This window comes from Pongo abelii, chromosome 9, assembly GCF_028885655.2.
Source record: "Pongo abelii isolate AG06213 chromosome 9, NHGRI_mPonAbe1-v2.0_pri, whole genome shotgun sequence".
In the NCBI taxonomy this organism is placed as follows: Eukaryota; Metazoa; Chordata; class Mammalia; order Primates; family Hominidae; genus Pongo; species Pongo abelii.
Window position 1 is genome coordinate 35,692,935 of NC_071994.2, and position 21,012 is coordinate 35,713,946.

The 21,012-nt window shown below is 40.4% G+C and overlaps 1 protein-coding gene across 7 annotated transcripts in view; it reads right to left on the minus strand.

The window, feature by feature from the left end:
• Positions 1-21,012, minus strand: part of ELP4 (elongator acetyltransferase complex subunit 4) — a 279,587-nt gene that overhangs the window by 231,918 nt on the left and 26,657 nt on the right. For all 7 annotated transcript variants that reach the window (XM_002821917.5, XM_063728497.1, XM_054524527.2 and 4 more), the window contains exon 3: positions 15,948-16,069. In XM_002821917.5, coding sequence (XP_002821963.1) covers positions 15,948-16,069 — 122 coding nt within the window. The remainder of the gene's footprint in view (positions 1-15,947; positions 16,070-21,012) is intronic.

The following is a 21,012-nucleotide window of genomic DNA, read 5'->3' on the forward strand; positions in this document are numbered from 1 at the left end:
CAATGGTATATTTGGTCAATTAAGGGTTATTACTTTAACTTCATTCTTATAACTGTCCCATTTTTTGGCAGAACTAGGAAAACAATAATTGCATCTGAGGTATTTCTGGATTCTACTCACTCAGAAAGACCAGACTATACTACAATGCAGTAAAAGCAAACAACTGACTACTCACTGTATTCAGACTTCTAATTTTTGTTCTCTGTTCAGTGAATAACAGATAGGTGCCAAAAACAAACCTTTAAATCTTGATACCAAAATGACAGAAGGAAAAGAAAACTTTATAATAATAATTCAAACTTTACATCATTTAGCAAATAATATTGCTTCAGCTAATTCTACATCAACTAATATCTTTGATATTGGTTAAAACTAAAGAATCAAATAAAGCAAAATATATAAGGTACAATGAATCAGATCCTAACAAATGAGTTCAATATTTGGGTAAAAGTCTGGTATTTTGTGGTATAATATAAACCCTTCGAATTATTAAGATATTATTTTAACTTTCCCTTATGGACCTTAAAGTCCATAAAAAAAAATTTAAAAGATGTTAGTCTAAATTTTAACAAGTTATATGTATTGCTTTATTACTAAATGTTCTGTTGCTGCGTTAATTCATAAATTATTATAAATTAATTCATAAATTCATAAATAATTCATAAAATACGATCTGGTTTACTTTTAACGAACTCTTTATTCTCTGACTTCTGGTTTATTTCAAAGTGAGTATTCATTTTCAATTATGAAAGATTTTCTAGATATTAATTGTGGGAAGTTTCAGCTTAATTGATTAAATTTGAATTATTCATTTGCTGTTATATTTGATGTTAAAATATTATATACTGTAAGCTTTTAGTAAACATCAAGGTAGTTCTAATATGCTGATAATCATGTACCTATCCTGAGTAAAATTTTAAAAACACAACTTTTCAGCATGTTTAAAGCACCCTAGCCTCCTGCTTTCTTTTAATTCTAGCGGATGCTGGACAGTGCATACTCAATAACAGACAACTCAAAAGTTAATGCAACAATTTATGTTTTGCTCTCAATCTTAGATACTTCTTCCTGCAGGAATACTACCTATCTGAAATGTCATCACTAGCTAATATTCAAATTAAGTTTTAAAACTGACTTTGGCATATTGTGAAACAGCATTTAAATTTACTTCTGAAAATCCTTTTATTTTCTTCAGTTCTAAAAATACTAACACATAACTTATTAAAAATTATGAAAAGGATATAAAAATCTTAATGTCTTCAAGCTCTATAAAAATTCTGTGTGTGCACGTGTATATAATTTATTTCATAAAAAATCAGTCTACTAATAAATGTTTAAATCTTTTAACAGAAAAATGTAATTTTTACTATTTTATAAAACATTCCATAGAAAGTTTTCATGGAAAATACTCATCATTACATTGGAGATGATGAAGAAAATTCCTTTAGACAAGAAAGCTAACTGAAAAATACTTATATGTGTTTTTAAAAGCTTTAATAACATCATGTATATTATTCTATATGATTTTCTAAGGGGTGTAATTTTTCAGCATTACATCTTAATGCCGACTTCCTGAAGGAGCTTTGACTACAATAGGCATGACTATGTTTTCAAAGGATGATGGATAAATTGCTGGGTGGTTATATATCTTAGGCAGCTGATGGGCTTTTTATCTTTTACTTGTCTTTTAGTTATACACAGCTTTAAGATAATTATGGTCTATAAGATTGTCTTTTCCCTATTCTTGTACAGAAATATTTGCGTTGGTTATAGGTTCTAGAAATTCCCAATCATATATCATAAAATTAAAACCAAACAATTATAGCATGTTCCCCCTACACTGTATCTCTCAAACACTGTTAACTCATTGGTTTTGGTCATTCATTGTTGGACTATTTGATGAAAATAAAGTTCTAAGTATAACTATAATTGAGTTCTGCATACTGAAATCCTATGTGAATATTACGTAGAAAATCCTACTTATCTGTATTAGTATTCAATATCATTTTTTACATTACAAAAATATTTTGTTTATTCTTCTCAGAGAGATGTTAGAAATCTCTTTGCACTGGTGTTATGAAGAATATAATTACATTTTCATAAGTCTTACTTTTTAAATATAGTATATTCTAAACATACACAAAAACTGGACCACATTAACATATATATTATGTTAAGAACAATACTTTTGTACTTTTTCATAGTAAAATGAGAATGGCATATTATTCTTCTAATCACAGTGTTTGTACAACATTGTAAGTGTGCCAAAAAATCAAATACTGTTTTATTATTCCATAACAAATATGTAAGAAATATAAAATGACAATATTAGGAATTTAAGAAATATTAATAACAGGTGAAATGACTGTATTAAGTCCAAAACCAAATATATTTTCAGATTAGAGCAATGTGAAATATGAGAACATAATCAAAATTCAAATAGTTTAAAAATGCTTACAAGCAAGAACTAGAATAACTTAACGAACTGTCACACATTACGTTGAACCCTTCAAAGACAATCCTATATCCCTTGCATATCAACCGACCCTACAAATCCTTGATAGTATATAGCACATATAATTGTTCATCGTACATAGCACATTATAGTCAAATCATTTCTCGTCCCCACGGATATCCCCCTCAGATAAATTTTATTAATTTATGGAAATGTTAACTTTGTAGATTATTTAGCATACAGGCGCTTTGACTACTTTCAGTACTCATCTGTGTAAGTGGCTTTATTTAAAAGCAAATAATGACATTGAAAGCAAACAAGTTAATTTTTCCTAAAGATCACACATTTAACTTATGGTTAACATATTGACTATCAAATCTGAAATGCTATATAAAAAAAAATCTAATGCTTAAGACAATTAGGTTTTTGTCTCAGCAATAATATCTTTGATAATACATTCTAAATGCACAAGATAAAGCATAATGGATATGACGACACTAGAATACATTCCTTAGTTCAAAACTAGAGACAGCAGAGTGGTAGTTGTGATGGGCTGGAGGGTGGAAGAAATGAAGAGATGTTGGTCAAAGGCTACAAAACTTCAGTTATCAGATGAGTAAGTTCTGAGGATCTAATGTACAGTATAGTGACTACAGTTAATAACATTGCATTGTATATTTAAAATTTGCTAAAACAGTAGATCTAAAGTGTTCCTTCCACACCAAAAATGGTAACTAGGTATGGTGATAGATGTGTTAATTAATTTGATTGTGGTAATTGTTTCACAATGTACACATATACCAAATCATGTTATATACTTTTTATATACATATAAAATAATTCATATATATAAAATATATAAATTTCTATTCATCAATTGCATCTCAATAAAGCTGGGGAAGAGGATGGAAGAAAGCCAGAGAAAAATAACGACTTTAAAACAAAACCAAACCTATGATATTCTAGAGCAAGAGAATCCTTTAATGCAGCAGTCCCCAACCTTTTTGGCACCAGGGATAGGTTTGTGGAAGACAGCTTTTCCACAGACTCGGATGGTTTCTGGATGATTCAAGAGCATTACATTTATTGTGCATTTTATTTCTATCATTATTACACTGTAATATACAATGAAATAATTATATAACTCACCATAATATAGAATTACTGGGAGCCCTGAGCTTGTTTTCCTGCAGCTAGACATGGGTGATGGGAGACAGTGACAGATCTTCAGGCATTAGATTCTCATTCGGAGTGCGTAACCTAGATCCTCTGCGTGGGAAGTTCACAATAGGGTTCATGCTCCTATGAGAATCTGATGCTACCACTGATCTGACAGGAGGTAGAGCTCAGGCAGTAATACGAGCAATGGGGAGCAGCTGTAAATACAGATGAAGCTTTGTTTAGTTGCCTGCTGCTCACCTCCTGCTGTGTGGCCCTGTTCCAGTACTGATCCATGGCTGGGGTTTGGGGGCCCCTGCTTTAAAACATTAAAAACTGTATTATTTAAGGCTCTCTAGAGAAACTGAACCAACAGGGTGTGTGTGTGTGTGTGTGTGTGTGTGTGTGTGTGTGTGTGTGTGTGTGTGTGTGTGTGTGTGTGTGTGTGCAAAGAGATTTATTGTAAGAAACTGTCTCATATAATTATAGATGTGGGCAAATCCAAAGACCTGTGTGTGTGTGTGTGTGTGTGTGTGTGTGTGTGTGTGTGTGTGTGTGTGTGTGTGTGTGCACGCAAAGAGATTTATTGTAAGAAACCGTCTCATATAATTATAGATGTGGGCAAATCCAAAGACCTGCAGGGTAAGTTGGCAGGCTGGAGACCTCGGATAGTTAATAGTGTAGTTCCAGTCAAGGTCCATTGGTCTGAGAACCAGGAGAACCTAGGTGTAATTCCAATTTGCAGGCTGGCAGGCTCAAGACCCAGGAAGAGCTGATATTTCAGTAGGAGTCATACGGCAGGAAAAAGCCAATTACCAAGTTCAAAAACAGGCAGGAAAATTTCTCTGACTCGGGGGATGGTCAGCGTTTTTGTTTTTTTGAGGTCTTCTGCTGACTGGCTGAGGCCCACCCAAATTAGGGAGGGCAATCTACTTTACTCAGTCTACCAAATTAAATGTTAATTCCTTTCAAAACACTCTCACAGAACACCTAGAATAATATTTGACCAAATATTTGGGTATCATGTTTCCTCAGACTTTTCATATATAGTAAAGATTCATTTATCATCCACTGTAATAAGCAACAGAAATATAGCAATGAATAAAACAGAAAAGACTTGTACGGAAGAAACACAATGAACTAATACAGAAGTAAATTATAAAGCATATCAGGTGACAGTAAGGTTATGGAGAAAAATAAGGCAGCTAACAGGATTATGAGGCCTGGGGAGTGGGAGTAGGAAGTTGTAACATTTATTAGAGTAGTTAGGTTAGGCCCTGCTGAGATGGCAACATTTGAGCAAAGTCTGAGAGAAGCAAAAAAGTTCTTAGCCAAGGGAACAGCAAATCCAATGGTCCTAATTTTGGAGCATGCCTAGCAAGCAAGGTAGTTCATATAAACAGAATAAACTCAGGGGGAGATATTAAGTAATGAAGTCAGACAGGTAAAGGGGAGGTAACAGAATATTAGCTAGGGCCTTTAAAGTCATTATAAGGACTTTATATTATGTGGCCTTTGTCTTCTGGAGAGTTTTGAGTTTAGATGAGTGACATGATCTGACTTACATTTGAAGAGGCTCACTGAATATTTTGGTGAGACCAGACTGAAGAGAAGCAAAGGTAGAAACAGGGAGGCCAAGCAATAAATAATTTATGTTCAAAGTAGTATATTTGTATTTCCTGAGATATTGAAGGAGAGTATAGGAGATAAAGAGTTAAGGATGAATCCTTGGTTTAGGCTTGAGCAAACAGAAGATGTGAGTTGGTATTAATTGAGACAGGAAAGGCTGATAAAGGAACAGGCTTGGGGAGAGCAGATCAGGAGTTTGGTTTTGAACATGTTATGTTTGAGATCTCCAATAGACTAAAATAAGATGTACTGTAGGGAGCTGGATATACAATTGTTAGGAGTTAGATGTACAGAAGGCAGTAGTAGCTCAGGATAGATCCAAGTAGATTATAAATTTGAAAGTCACCAGCATATACATAGTACTGACATCCTTGGGGCAGACGTGATCAGCGAAAGAACAGGAACAGAGGAGTTCTAAAGTCTGAGTCCTAAGACACGTCTATTAAAAGTTTGAGTAAATAAGTAAGAACTAGCAAAGAAGAATAAGAAAAAGTGGCTAGTTAGGAGAACACCAAGAAGGTGTAGTATCCTGGAAACCAAGGGAAGAAAGTATATCAGGGAAGAAGGAGTGATCAATGATATCAAGTGCTATTGATGAGCCAAGTTAGATGAGGCCTAAGAGATGACCACAGTTACATACAGTTCTCCAAATAAAATATCTCAAATTTTATTATATCAGAATTTCTAGGGAAACCAAAGTAAAAGGAAGGAAGTTTGATTATTATTATTTTTGTTACTAGGTTAGAAATCTGTGTGTCAACCTAGTCTCATATCTCTTATTTATAAAATTAGGGTCATGATATGTTTTGAAAAGACCTTCACAAGGTCAAGTGTCACCCTTATTTCATAAAAGAGGAGGTAACGTACAAACAAGTTGCTGAAATTATTTAAAAAACATCAGAACTTGTACTTGAACATGAATTTACTAACTGAAATTCCATTTTTCTTAGAAATAGCTTTATTCAGGTATAACAGATATATAACAAACTGCCCATACTTAATGCATGTAATTTGGTAATATTTTACAGAGGTACAAGGAGTCTTTAAAAAGTTCACGGTAAATGCGTATTGTGAAAAAAACTATGCATAACTTCCAAAACTTTTCTGCACCAAAATAAACTTAAACTAATCTGTCTTAACAAGATCTAGTTTGAGGCACTAAGAAGCACAGTTAGCTGTTTAGAAACAGCCCCATTAGAGAAGGTGAATTCTGCTAAAATTGAAGTAAGGAAAATCATCAAATTTATGGTAAAGCTTGGGTTGAAGAATGATAAAATCATTGATGCTTTGAGAATAGTTTATGGGGACAATGTCCCAAAGAAATCAGCACTTTACAAATGGATAACTAATTTTAAGAAAGGACGAGATGATGTTGAAGATGAAGGCTGCAGCTGCAGACCATCCACATCAATTTGCAGGGAAAAAACCTCATTTTGTTCAGGCCCTAATTAAAGAGGACTAACGATTAACAGCACAACAATAGCCAATACCACAGATATTTCAATTGGTTCAGCTGACACAGTTCTGACTAAAAAATTAAAGTTGAGCAAACTTTCCACTCTATGGGTGCCAAAACTGCTATGCCAAAATCAGTTGCAAAGAGCAGAGCTTTCAATAGAAATTTTAAACAAGTGCGATCATGATCCTGAAGGATTTCTTCAACAAATTATGACAGGCAGTGAAACATGGTTTTACCAGTATGATCCTGAAGAAAAAGCACAATCAAAGCAATGGCTAGCAAGTCGAAGTGATGAAGTGAAAGCACAAGCGGACAAGTCAAGAGCAAAGGTCATGACAATAGCTTTTTGGGATGCTCAAGGCATTTTGTTTGTTGACTTTCTGGAGGGCCAAAGAACAACATCTGCTTATTATGACTGTTTTGAGAAATGTATCCAAAGATTTGGCAGAAAAAAATGTCTGGGAAATCTTCATCAGTGAGTCATTTTCCACCACAACAAGCTCCTACTTATGCCTCTCATCTAACAAGGGTATTTTTGCAAGAGTTTCGATGGGAAATCATTATGTGCCCGTCTTACAGTCCTGATTTGGCTCCTTCCAACTCCTTTCTGTTTCTCAATCTTAATACAAAATCTGTAAATGTCACCATTTTTCTTCAGTTAAAGTAAAAAAGACTCTCCCTCTCCCCCTCCCTCTCCCCCTCCCCCTCCCCCTCCCTCTCCCCTTTCTTCGGTCTCCCGCTGTTACCGAAGCTGGACTGTACTGCCATGATCCGGCTCGCTGCAACCTCCCTGCCTCGGGCTCCGGTGACTCTCCTGCCTCGGCCTGCCGAGTGCCTGGGATTGCAGGCACGCGCCGCCACGCCTGAATGGTTTTTGTATTTTTGGTGGAGACGGGGTTTCGCCGTGTTGACCGGGCTGGTCTCCAGCTCCTGGCCTCGAGTGATCTGCCTGCCTCGGCCTCCCGAGGTGCTGGGATTGCGGACGGAGTCTCGCTAACTCAATGCTCAATGGTGCTCAGGCTGGAGTGCAGTGGTGTGATCTCGGCTCGCTGCAACCTCCACCTACCAGCCTCCTGCCTTGGCCTCTTAAAGTGCTAAGATTACAGCCTCTGCCCCGCCGCCACCCCGTCTAGAAAGTGAGGAGCATCTCTGCCTGGCCGCCCATCGTCTGGGATGTGAGGAACCCCTCTGCCCGGCCGCCCTATCTGGGAAGTGAGGAGCGCCTCTGCCCGGCCGCCCATCGTCTGGGATGTGAGGAGCGCCTCTGCCCGGCTGCCACCCCGTCTGGGAGGAAGGGAGGAGCGCCTCTGCCCGGCTGCCCCGTCTGGGAGATGAGGAGCACCTCTGCCCGGCCGCCCCGTCTGGGAGGTGAGGAGCGCCTCTGCCTGGCCACCCCTTCTGGGAGGTGAGGAGCGCCTCTGCCCGGCCGCCACCCCGTCTGGGAGGAAGTGAGGAGCGCCTCTGCCCGGCCGCCCCGTCTGGGAGGTGAGGAGCGCCTCGGCCTGGCCACCCCTTCTGGGAGGTGAGGAGCGCCTCTGCCCGGCCGCCACCCCGTCTGGGAGGAAGTGAGGAGCGCCTCTGCCCGGCCGCCCCGTCTGGGAGGTGAGGAGTGCCTCTGCCCGGCCGCCACCCCGTCTGGGAGGAAGTGAGGAGCACCTCTGCCCGGCTGCCCCGTCTGGGAGATGAGGAGCACCTCTGCCCGGCCGCCCCGTCTGGGAGGTGAGGAGCGCCTCTGCCTGGCCGCCACCCCGTCTGGGAGGAAGTGAGGAGCGCCTCTGCCCGGTTGCCCCATCTGGGAGGTGAGGAGCGCCTCTGCCTGGCCGCCACCCTGTCTGGGAAGTGAGGAGCACCTCTGCCCGGCTGCCACCCCATATGGGAAGTGAGGAGCGCCTCTGCCCAGCCGCCCCTTCTGGGAGGTGAGGAGCGCCTCTGCCCAGCCGCCCCGTCTGGGAGGTGAGGAGCGCCTCTGCCCGGCCGCCCCGTCTGGGAGGTGAGGAGCGCCTCTGCCTGGCCGCCACCCCGTCTGGGAGGAAGTGAGGAGCACCTCTGCCCAGCTGCCACATCTGGGAAGTGAGGAGCGCCTCTGCCTGGCTGCCACCCCCTATGGGAAGTGAGGAGCGCCTCTGCCCGGCCGCCCACTCTGGGAAGTGAGGAGCGCCTCTGCCTGGCCGCCCACTCTGGGAGGTGAGGAGCGCCTCTGCCTGGCCACTCCGTCTGGGAAGGGAGGAGCGCCTCTGCCCGGCCACCCCGTCTGGGAGGTGAGGAGCGCCTCTGCCCGGCCGCCACCCCGTCTGGGAGGAAGTGAGGAGCACCTCTGCCCGGCCGCCCCGTCTGGGAAGTGAGGAGCGCCTCTGCCCGGCCGCCACCCCATCTGGGAGGAAGTGAGGAGCGCCTCTGCCCGGCTGCCCCATCTGGGAAGTGAGGAGCGCCTCTGCCCGGCTGCCACCCCATATGGGAAGTGAGGAGCGCCTCTGTCCGGCCGCCCCGTCTGGGAGGTGAGGAGTGCCTCTGCCCGGCCGTCACCCCATCTGGGGGGAAGTGAGGAGCACCTCTGCCCGGCCGCCCCGTCTGGGAGATGAGGAGCACCTCTGCCCGGCCGCCCCATCTGGGAGGTGAGGAGTGCCTCTGCCCAGCCGCCACCCCGTCTGGGAGGAAGTGAGGAGCACCTCTGCCTGGCCGCCCCCTCTGGGAAGTGAGGAGCGCCTCTGCCTGGCCGCCACCCCGTCTGGGGGGAAGTGAGGAGCGCCTCTGCCTGGCTGCCCCATCTGGGAAGGGAGGAGCGCCTCTGCCCAGCCGCCACACCGTCTGGGAAGTGAGGAGCGCCTCTGCCTGGCCACCCCGTCTAGGAGGTGAGGAGCGCCTCTGCCCGGCCGCCCAGTCTGGGAAGTGAGGAGCGCCTCTGCCTGGCCGCCACCCCGTCTGGGAGGAAGTGAGGAGCACCTCTGCCCAGCTGCCCCATCTGGGAAGTGAGGAGCGCCTCTGCCCGGCTGCCACCCCGTATGGGAAGTGAGGAGCGCCTCTGTCTGGCCGCCCCGTCTGGGAGGTGAGGAGTGCCTCTGCCCGGCCGTCACCCCGTCTGGGGGGAAGTGAGGAGCACCTCTGCCCGGCCGCCCCGTCTGGGAGATGAGGAGCACCTCTGCCCGGCCGCCCCGTCTGGGAGGTGAGGAGTGCCTCTGCCCAGCCACCACCCCGTCTGGGAGGAAGTGAGGAGCACCTCTGCCCGGCCGCCCCCTCTGGGAAGTGAGGAGCGCCTCTGCCTGGCCGCCACCCCGTCTGGGAGGAAGTGAGGAGCGCCTCTGCCTGGCTGCCCCATCTGGGAAGGGAGGAGCGCCTCTGCCCAGCCGCCACACCGTCTGGGAAGTGAGGAGCGCCTCTGCCTGGCCACCCCGTCTAGGAGGTGAGGAGCGCCTCTGCCCGGCCGCCCAGTCTGGGAAGTGAGGAGCGCCTCTGCCCGGCCGCCCCGTCTGGGAAGTGAGGAGCGCCTCTGCCCGGCCGCCCCGTCTGGGAAGTGAGGAGCGCCTCTGCCCGGCCGCCCCGTCTGGGAGGTGAGGAGCGCCTCTGCCCGGCCGCCACCCCGTCTGGGAGGAAGTGAGGAGCGTCTCTGCCCGGCCGCCCCATCTGGGAAGTGAGGAGCGCCTCTGCCCGGCCGCCCGGTCTGGGAAGTGAGGAGCGCCTCTGCCCGGCCGCCCCCTCTGGGAAGTGAGGAGCGCCTCTGCCCGGCCGCCCCATCTGGGAGGTGAGGAGCGCCTCTGCCCGGCTGCCACCCGGTCTGGGAGGAAGTGAGGAGCGCCTCTGCCCGGGCGGCCCGGTCTGGGAAGCGAGGAGCGCCTCTGCCCGGGCGGCCCGGTCTGGGAAGCGAGGAGCGCCTCTGCCCGGGCGGCCCCGTCTGGGAAGCGAGGAGCGCCTCTGCCCGGGCGGCCCCGTCTGGGAAGCGAGGAGCGCCTCTGCCCGGCCGCCCCGTCTGGGAGGAGAGGAGCGCCTCTGCCCGGGCGGCCCCGTCTGGGAAGTGAGGAGCGCCTCTGCCCGGGTGGCCCCGTCTGGGAAGCGAGGAGCGCCTCTGCCCGGCCGCCCTGTCTGGGAGGTGTACCCAACAGCTCCGAAGAGACAGCGACCGACCATCGGGAGCCGGCCATGAGGACGATGGCGGTTTTGTTGAAAGGAAGGGGGGGGGAAGTGTGGGGAAAGGAAGGAGAGATCAGATTGTTGCTGTGTCTGTGTAGAAAGGGGTAGGCATAGGAGATTCCATTTTGTTCTGACTAGGAGAAATTCCTCTGCCTTGGGATGCTGTTGATCTATGGCCTTTCCCCCAGCCCCATGCTCTCTGAAACATATGCTGTGTCAACTCAGGGTTAAATGGATTAAGGGCGGTGCAAGATGTACTTTGTTAAACAGATGCTTGAAGGCAGCATGCTCTTTAAGAGTCATCACCACTCCCTAATCTCCAGTACCCAGGGGCACAAACACTGCAGAAGGCCGCAGGGTCCTCTGCCTAGGAAAACCAGAGACCTTTGTTCATGTGTTTATCTCCTGACCTTCTCTCCACTATTATCCTATGACCCTCCCATATCCCCCTCTCCGAGAAACACCCAAGAATCATCAATAAATACTTCATAAATTAAAAAAAAAAAAAAAAAAAAAAAAAGTAAAAAAGACTACTGACATAAATTCCCAGGACCCTCAGTTCTTAAAGAATGGACTGAATGGCTGATATCATCACTCACAAAAGTGTCTTGAACTTGATGGAGCTTATGTTTTGAAATAATGTTTATGGTTTTATGTTTTAATTCCATTTCTCCACAAACTTTTTGAAGTCCCTTCATATATACTTTGGAAACCATTAATACAATCAAGACAAAAAATATATCCGTCATGCTCCAAATTCTGCATTTTTCCTCTATTTTCTCCTTCTCACCATTAATGACTTTATCTTTACAAAATGAGAAAAAAAGTATTTTATACTCACTTAAATAAAAGTATTATATATTTACTTATTTCCAGTCCTTCTGATATCTTTGTTTAGATCCAAATATTCATTTGGCATTATTTTGATTTTTTTGTGAAAAACTTCAGTATTTCTTACAATGCAAGTCTGGTGGTTGTGAATTCTTTTTTATTTTAGCATTTGAGAAAGTCTTTATTTTGTTTTCATAAAAAACAACCTTTTTAAATTGTAAAATCTTTGTTTATGAAAGATATTTGCTGAGTATAGAATTCCGAATTGATAACGTGTTTTTCTTTTAGCATTTTAAAGACTTCCTCCTTGTTTTCTGGTTTGTATTGCCTAAAAGTTGGCTGTCATTCTTATCTTTGGTCCTATCTATGTAATGTGCTTTTATCTCTGGTCGCTTTCAAGATTTTGTCTTTATCACTTGTTTCAAGAAATTTGATTATGATGTGCATTGATGTTGTTTTCTTCAGGACTTTTAAAACTTGGAGTTTGCCCAGCACTTTGGGAGGCTGAGGCCGGGGGATCACCAGGTCAGGAGATCGAGACCATCCTGGCTAACACGGTGAAACCCCGTCTCTACTAAAAATACAAAAAATTAGCCAGGCATGGTGGTGGGCGCCTGTAGTCCCAGCTACTTGGGAGGCTGAGGCAGGAGAATGGCGTGAACCCGGGAGGCAGAGCTTGCAGTGAGCCAAGATCGCACCACTACACTCCAGCCTGGGTGACAGAGCGAGACTCCGTCTCAAAAAACAACAACAACAACAACAACAAAAAACTTGCAGTTTGCCAAACACCTTAGAATTGTGGTATATTTTTCATTATTTCTGTAATACTTTCGCTCCTCATTTCTTCAAATATTTGTTGTGTACCACTCCTTCTCCCTTCACAGAGTCCAATCACATGTTAGGGACCCTTAAGTTACCTTACAGCTCACTAATGCAAAAATCTTTTTTTCTCCAGTCTATTTTCCAGGTTTCATCTTGTATAATTTTAAATGCCATGTCTTCAAATTTACTAATCTTTTCTTTTTCAGTGTCTAATCCACTTTGTACCTCAAGTGTATTTTTCATTGCAGTCACTGTAGTTTTCATCTCTAAAAGTTTAACTTGTGTTTCTATTTACATCTTCCATGTTTCCATTTAACATATTTAATCTTCCTTCTAGCTTACTGAATATTTAGAATATACTTGTAATAAAACTAATGTTTTCATCTGCTAATTCTATCATGTCATTTCTTTTTTGTTTTAATTAATTTTTCTCCTTATTATAAATTGTATTTTCTTATTTCTTTCCATGTCTATTATGTTTTAACTGGAAACCAGACACAGAATATTTTATTCTGTTGGGTGCTAGACACTTGAATATTACTATACTTTGAGCTTTGGACTGGGACACAGTTAAGTTACTTGAAAACAGTTGGTTACTTCAGGCCTTGTTTTTAAGCCTCATTAGACAGGACCAGAGCAGTGTTCTATAATCTGGGAATAATTTTGCTCTTTACCAATGCAAAACTCTTCTAAATACTCCACCTGATGTCTCATGAATTATGAAGTTTTTCACTCTGGCATGTGGGAGCAGGAATTACTGTTGGCCCTGGGGATTGTTACTTCTAATATTGTCAGGTAGTTCTTCCTCTAGCCTCAGGCCATTTCCTCGTGTACAAGTACAGGTGAGCACTCATCTGAAGACCAGAGGGAGACCTTATGCAGATCTCTAACTCACTTGATGTATACCTCTTCCCTTTCAGGTACTCTGATTTATAAATAGAATTTCCTTGACCTCCTTGTGATCCTAGCTGTGTCTCCTGAAGGTTATCTTATCTTGTATTTCTCTTCTTTGCACTGTGGCTTGGAAACACTGTACTCAGTAAGGTAGGGAAATTACAGGGTTTGCCTTCTTTGTTTTGTATATCTCAGGAATCACTTTTATTATCTGATGCCAAGTGTTTCGAAAACTGTTGTTTCCTATACCCTGTGCTGCTTTTTATGTTTGTTTTTTGTTTTGTTTTGTTTTTTTAGCTGTTTCAGGCATGATGAGAAATCTGGACCTTGTTAATCTATCTTGGTGAGACATGTGCAGCTTGGTCAGACATGGTGTACTTTTTAAGAGTCTGTTTTGCTTTTAACTGTAGTTTTATATTTTATATTTTACTCTCCTACACCATAAAATTGTTGTATGACTAAGTCTTTGCAACACCCAATTACTTGCATAAATGACTGGCTATTTTATAAAAGCTTGATGAAAAAGGTAATATTCCTTTTATAGCTTCAAACTCCTTCACATAATCTAAAGAAGGATATGTAGAGTACATTAAGATTTTTAATACTAACTTGTACAAATTCAAGGCACCCCTAAGAAAGATGTCAGGGATTAGTTTTGAAATTAATGTGTTCTCTAAAGCAAACTGTGCAAATTTTTAACATCAGCTACCTGGGTTGAAAGAGGAAAAAATAAAAATAAAAAACTTTATTTTAAAAAGCACATACAGGCATTTCTGCTTCTGGTTGGCAAAATTTTCCTATGATGGCTATATAGATGTTTGATATAAAATCTTAGTCTCGGTATATCGTGGAATATGTCATGAAGAACCTGTGTAGCTTACTTACAACAATGGTTTTGGCCTTTACTCCACTGCTCCTAGCAAGTGTAGCACTGTCCAGAAGTTGGCCAAGATGATAAAAGCCAGGAAAAAGAGCAAAAGAAAACACCAAGAAAAATTGTAAAAAGTAAACAACTAAAAAAGAGATTGAAAAAAAAATAAGCCTTACAACCAGAGGAAAATCAATCAAATACAGGTTTCTGCTTTGGATTTCATAATAGTATTATTTAATAAGCAAAGTCTAAATCATATGAACGAATTATGTTAGTTTTGACCTCAGCATTATAGTGACTTTCATACTAAGGCAAAGAAGTTTGCTGGCATTTGTTCACAGGTATTATGAATTAGTATTTATTATGTTACAAATTCCTTATAAATGACTAATTTGCCATTTTGCAAACTATGTACTAAAATTAAAATATCCTATGGAAAAATGACTTTAGATTATGAACTCTATTCAAATAATGGCTTAAATTAGGATTCTGTTATGGACAAAGAAACTAAGAATTCTAAAAGTTAAAAGTGTCCTCTCTGAGGAAAAAAGTGTGCTTTGGCTTAAAGATTCAGTACATCAATGACGTATTTTATCATAGAAGAGAGTCATTTGTGGCATTCTCCAAGAAAACTAATATTAATCAATGAGTACTTCTAATTTCTGATTCTTCTGATTTATACCTCTGGCATACTGGTAATATAATTACCAAACAATCTGCAGTTGTTTTCTTCATCTAATGTTTTCCAGAGTTCTCTTATTATCCTGACTGTGTAGAATATTACCTATCAGATATAATAATTTTTATATGTATGAACATTTTAATTTCCTTAGATACATTTAGAATGAAACTATGATTAAAGCTTGCAGTAGGCTGGATGCGGTGGCTGATGCCTGTAATCCCAGAACTTTGGGAGGCCCAGGTGGGAGAATCCCTTGAGACCAGGAATTCAAGACCAGTCTGGCAACATAGTGAGACCTCATCTCTTCAAAATTAAAAGAAAAAAAATTGCCTAAAGCTTGCAATAAGAATGGCAAATACTGTAGTGCCTTGGAATCAGTTTATTTTTGCTTGTGCTAAGTAGAAATGTAAAATATTTAAAATTCTTATCAGCCAATTTGCTGATTATATAGATGTCCCTTTTGTTTTTATTTCATTATTTGCTTTAACTCATATACTTTATCTAATAGTTTCAGGCTGAAAATTCAAATTTCAAGTTTCTTTTAAGGACTTCTTAAGAGTAACAGTTAAGTGATACTTTGTTAGTAGTATAGGAAAGCTTAGACTTTGGAAAATTTGCTTTGCTATAGTAGTCAAAATGAAGATGTTATAATTAGAAGCAAAAAATTAAAGGATGTTTTTCCCCTTTCTTCAATAAGAAGCGTAAACTAGAATTTTTTGTTATTAAGCATGACTTTTATGAATGCCTGGTCTAGTAATTTTATTTAGTGTCAGTTTTTAATAGCTTAATATTTCCCCACCTTTCATATGAACTTTAAAAAATTGTTCAAAAACATTAGTTTAAAATGTAACCCTATGTTCAAATAAATTTGATACTTTTTACTGAGATTTTAAAAAATGTATAGTTTCGTTAATGCATTTAAATACAGTTTGTATATATACAAACATATATCTTGTTTACATATATAAACAATATTTTTTCATGAAACATTCAAAATGCAATATTAAGTTCATATATTCTATACCTGTAAAATGTTGGCAGGATCCTCTTTAGCAGATGCAACCAACAAAGTATGCCCATTGACAATTCCTTCTGCCAGGAAATACTTGAAGAGCAAAGGTGAGTAAATATTATATTTATCCTCCTCTGTAAAAAGGAAAAGTTGCAGTTAGAAACATACAGCAAGAAAAGAATCAAATGGCTATCAAACAGCAAGCACACTCATATGTTTTTATATTTTTTTTCCTTAAAACAAGTATATGAGGTGGAACAAAAATTGCGTATTCCTGAGGCACAGTTACATAGGCTAAGAGACTTGTAAAGAGAGTCAATGAGAACTAGGTACTTTTTTTTTGAGACGGAGTCTCGTTCTGTTGCCCAGGCTGGAGGTGCAGTGGCGCAATCTCGGCTCACTGCAAGCTCCGCCTCCTGGATTCACGCCATTCTCCTGCCTCAGCCTCCCGAGTAGCAGGCGCCTGCCACCAGGCCCGGCTAATTTTTCTGTATTTTTAGTAGAGACAGGGTTTCACTGTGTTAGCCAGGATGGTCTCGATCTCCTGACCTCATGATCCGCCCACCTTGGCCTCCCAAAGTGCTGGGATTACAGGCGTGAGCCACCGCGCCCGGCCAGAACTAGGTACTTTTAATAGACTTTCTGGTTCCAGACATCATTCTTCAACTACTACATCACTTTGATATCCACAAAATGACCCCCTGCACATACATACAGACTTCAGGTATAGGGAACTTCACTAGTAAATTTAAACATTTGAAGGAAAAAATAATACCAATACTTAAACTCAGCAAAAAGGAAAAGGAAACAATTCCCACTTTATAGGCCCATCATTATTCTAACATCAAACTCAAAGAGTTTTACAGAACTACACACCATTATCAAATTTTAGGAGGTCATAATACCAATCCTACATGTACTCTTTCAGAAAAGAGGAAAGGATGAAACACTTCTAAACTCATTTTATGAGGCCAGTGTTACCCCAATACCAAAATAGACCAAGATACCACAGAAACAGAAAGCTACAGACTAATATGCCTCATGAAAATATATGAAAATAATTCTTTAAATATCATAAAACCAAATCCAGTAATAGAATATACATTTATATTAGATATAATTAATATAATTTGGTTTTAAATACTGTAAAACCAAATCCAGTAATATTACATCTTCAACTTGACACATGGGATCTACAAAAAACCTATAGATATCATCATACATAATGGTAAGATGCAATGCTTTTCTTCTGAGATCGGGAAAAATGGAGGTATATTCACTTTCACCACTTCTAATCAATATTGTATGGAAGGTCTTAGCTGTGTAATATTACTGGCTTTGGTTTTATGGCATTTAAAACAAAATTATAATAATTATATATATTATAATCATATAAGTATATAATATATAACTACAATATAATTATTATATTGTAGTTATATAATTATTATATAGTAATGCAATATAATAGAGTATAATTATATTGTCATTACTATAATATATAGAATTGTAATTATTCTATAATTATATTGCATTTATATATTTTATATAGTAATATATATCATATTACTGGATTTGGCTTTAAGTATTTAAAGAATTATACTATACTAACACTATACTAATTACACTATACTAATACATTAATTGTACTTCTACATAATAGTAACAAAAATAGGAACTGAAATTTTAGAAACCCCACTTGCAATTAAATATTTTGGATAAATTTAACAAAATATGTGTATGAATTAGTTCTACAGTGAAAATACAAAACATTCTGAGAGTATAGAAGACCTAAATAAATGGAGAGATATATCATGTTCATGGGATAGAAGACTCAAATCTTCAAACTGATCTGTAGATTTAATGGAATCCCAATAAAAATTCCAGTAAGCTTTTTGGAGAAATTGACAAGGTAATTCTAAAATTTACAAAGAAATCCAAGGTCATAGAATACAGGTGATATGGTTTGGGTCTGTGTCCCTGCCCAAATCTCATGTCAAATTGTAGTCACCGGTGTTGGAGGTGGGGCCTGGTGGGAAGTGATTGGTTCACGGCAGTGGATTTCCCCTTTGGTGCTGTTCTCATGATAGTGAGTTATCATGAGATCTGGTTGTTTAAAAGTGTGTAGCACCTCCCCACTCTTTCTCTTCCTCCTGCTCCTGCCATGTGAGATGTGCCCGCCTCCCCTTTGCCTTTGGCCATGACTTCAAGTTTTCTAACCCAGCCATGCTTCCTGTATGGCCTGCAGAACCATGAGCCAATTAAACCTATTTTCTTTACAAATTACCCAGTCTCAATTATTTCTTTAGAGCAGTGCGAGAAGGGACTAATACAACAGTCAAAAAAATTTGAACAAAGAACACAGTTGGAAGACTTACCATTTTATTTCAAGACTTACTATAAAGCTACAGCAATCAAGGTAATGTGGAAGTAGCAAAAGGACAGAAATATAGATCAGTGGAAAAGAATAGAGTCCAGAAATAAATCCATACAATCGGTTTTTGACAAAGGTGGAGAAATAATTTTTTTTTGTAACAAATGGTCCTGCAATAACTGAATATCCATAATTAAACAACAAAAAGCGATAAAAACTTCAATCTTGCCTCATAGTACACTCAATCAAAAAACAGCAAAAACCTCCATCTTACCTCTTGTACTAGTACTAAATATTAGCTTGAAATGGATCACAGAGTTAAACAAAAAAGCTGAAATAATTAAAACTATTAGAAGAAAATGCCTTCTTTGCAACCTTGGAGTAGGCAAACGTTTCTTAGGACACGAAAGCATGAACTGGAGAAAAAAATGAATAAATTAAACTTCATAAAAATGTTTACAATTTGCCTTTGAAAAGACAGCTAATAGGAAGATTTAAAACAGGCAAACTACAGATAGAAAATATTTGCAATACATATACATAGAGGAGGACTGGTATCCAGTATATATTTTAGCAACTTTCATAATGCAGTAAGAACACAAACTGGGCAACACAAAAATGAGCAAAAGATGTGAACACATGGTTTACAAAAAAGGATACACGAATGGCCAAAAAACATATTAAAAGATGTTCAACTGACAAGTATGTGGAGCAAATAAAATGCTCCAACATTGTTAGCTGCAATGCAAAACATTATAACTACATTAGAAAACAGTTTGGCAGGCCAGATGCGGTGGCTCATGTCTGTAATCCCCATGCTTTGGGAGGCCAAGGCAAGTGGATTGCTTGAGGTCAGGAGTTGGAGACTAGCCTGGCCAACACAGCGAAACCCCGCCTCTACTAAAAACACAAAAATTACCTGGGCATGCTTGCACATGCATATAATCCCAGCTACTCAGGAGGCTGAGGCAGGAGAATCGCTTGAACCTGGGAAGCGGAGGTTGCAGTGAGCCGAGATCACGCCACTGCACTCCAGCCTGGGTGACAGAGCAAGACACCGTCTCAAACAAATCAGAACAAAACAAAACAAAAATAGTTGGGCAGTTTCCAAAAAAGTTAAACAAACACTTATTATAGGATCCAGCAATTCTACTCTTGGGTACTTACCCATGAGAGTTGAAAATACATGTCTGCATAGATTTATACAGAAGGTCTATGACAGCTTTTTTTTTTTTTAATAGCCAAAAACTGAAAACAAGTAAAATGTCCATCAACTACTTGCTGAAGGGAGAAAACAAATGATATATTTCTAAATGGATTACTACTCAGCAATAAAAAGAAATAAACTACTAATTTGCAGTAGTTTCTTGGTATCCACAGGGAACTGGGTACCAAGGACATCCAGGATTGGATATCTAGGATACTCCATGAATACCAAAATCCAAGGATGCTTAGCACCTTACATTTTGCCCTCTGTATCCAAGGATGTGGTACATGTTAATACAGAGGCCTGACTATACATGCAACAACATGGGTAAACCTCAAAAAACATTATGCTAAGTGGAAAAAAGCCAGATACAAAAAAGTACATATGGCAAAACTGCAGTTACACGATATTCTATAGAAAGCAAAATTAATTTCTAATGACAGAAAGGAGAGGTTAGGTGCTTGGGGCCAGGAAACTGAGCACCAGGAAACACTTTATGGTGACAGAAGTGTTTTATATCTTGATTGTGGTGGTGGCTGCATGAGTATATACAGTCGTAAAAAAGTCACTAAAATAAGTAAATGTGCTTGGTACAGTCACTCGCTTCTGTAATCCTCATGCTTTGGGAGGCCAAGATGGCAGGATCACTTTGAGGCAAGGAGTTTGAGACAAGCCTGAGCAATACAGTGATACCTCAGCTCTATAAAAAATAATAAAAAATTAGCTGGGTGTGGTGGTGTGCACTGGTAGTCCTAGCTACTTGGGAGGCTGAGGTGGGAGGATCCCTTGGCCCCAAGAGCTCAAGGATGCAGTGAGCCATGATTGTACCACTGCACTCCAGCCTGGGGAACAGAACGAGAACCTGGCTCAAAAATAATTCAATAAAATAAATAAACAAATGGCTGCATTTTATTGTATAGAAATTAAAATTCAATAACATTTATTTATTAAAACAATTCCCTAAAGTACGACCAAAATATCAGGTGGTGAGTTGTTTAGATACCTTCTTAGCACATTATCTTAGAGAAAATCCATGATTAAAAAAAGCATAGTCAATTTACACAAAGTCTAATTTTATATATTAAAACACATAGCTAGTTCTTTAACACTATTCATCACTCACAAAATGTACTTAATGATTTAGGGACATTTTATGAGAATTTTAGTGTGTTACGGCAAAGGAAAATGTTTTCAATGCTTCTGCATTGCTTACAGCTGACAGACGGAAAAGCCAGCAGAGAGAACTATGGGAGAGATGATCAGCACTGATTACTGATTAATACAGCTGTAACACTGGAAAAATCGCTTACTTTATATAACTAAGAATTCACCTCCACTCAACTTTGGAACTAACTAGAAAGTCATGTTTAAAAAATAATTGATTTTACCTGAAGTAATTACTATTAAGTCAGTTTAGAGAAGCAAACATTTAAACCATGGTCATTATAAATCAATGATATAAGAAACAAACCTGATATTAAAATTTTTAATTTCTA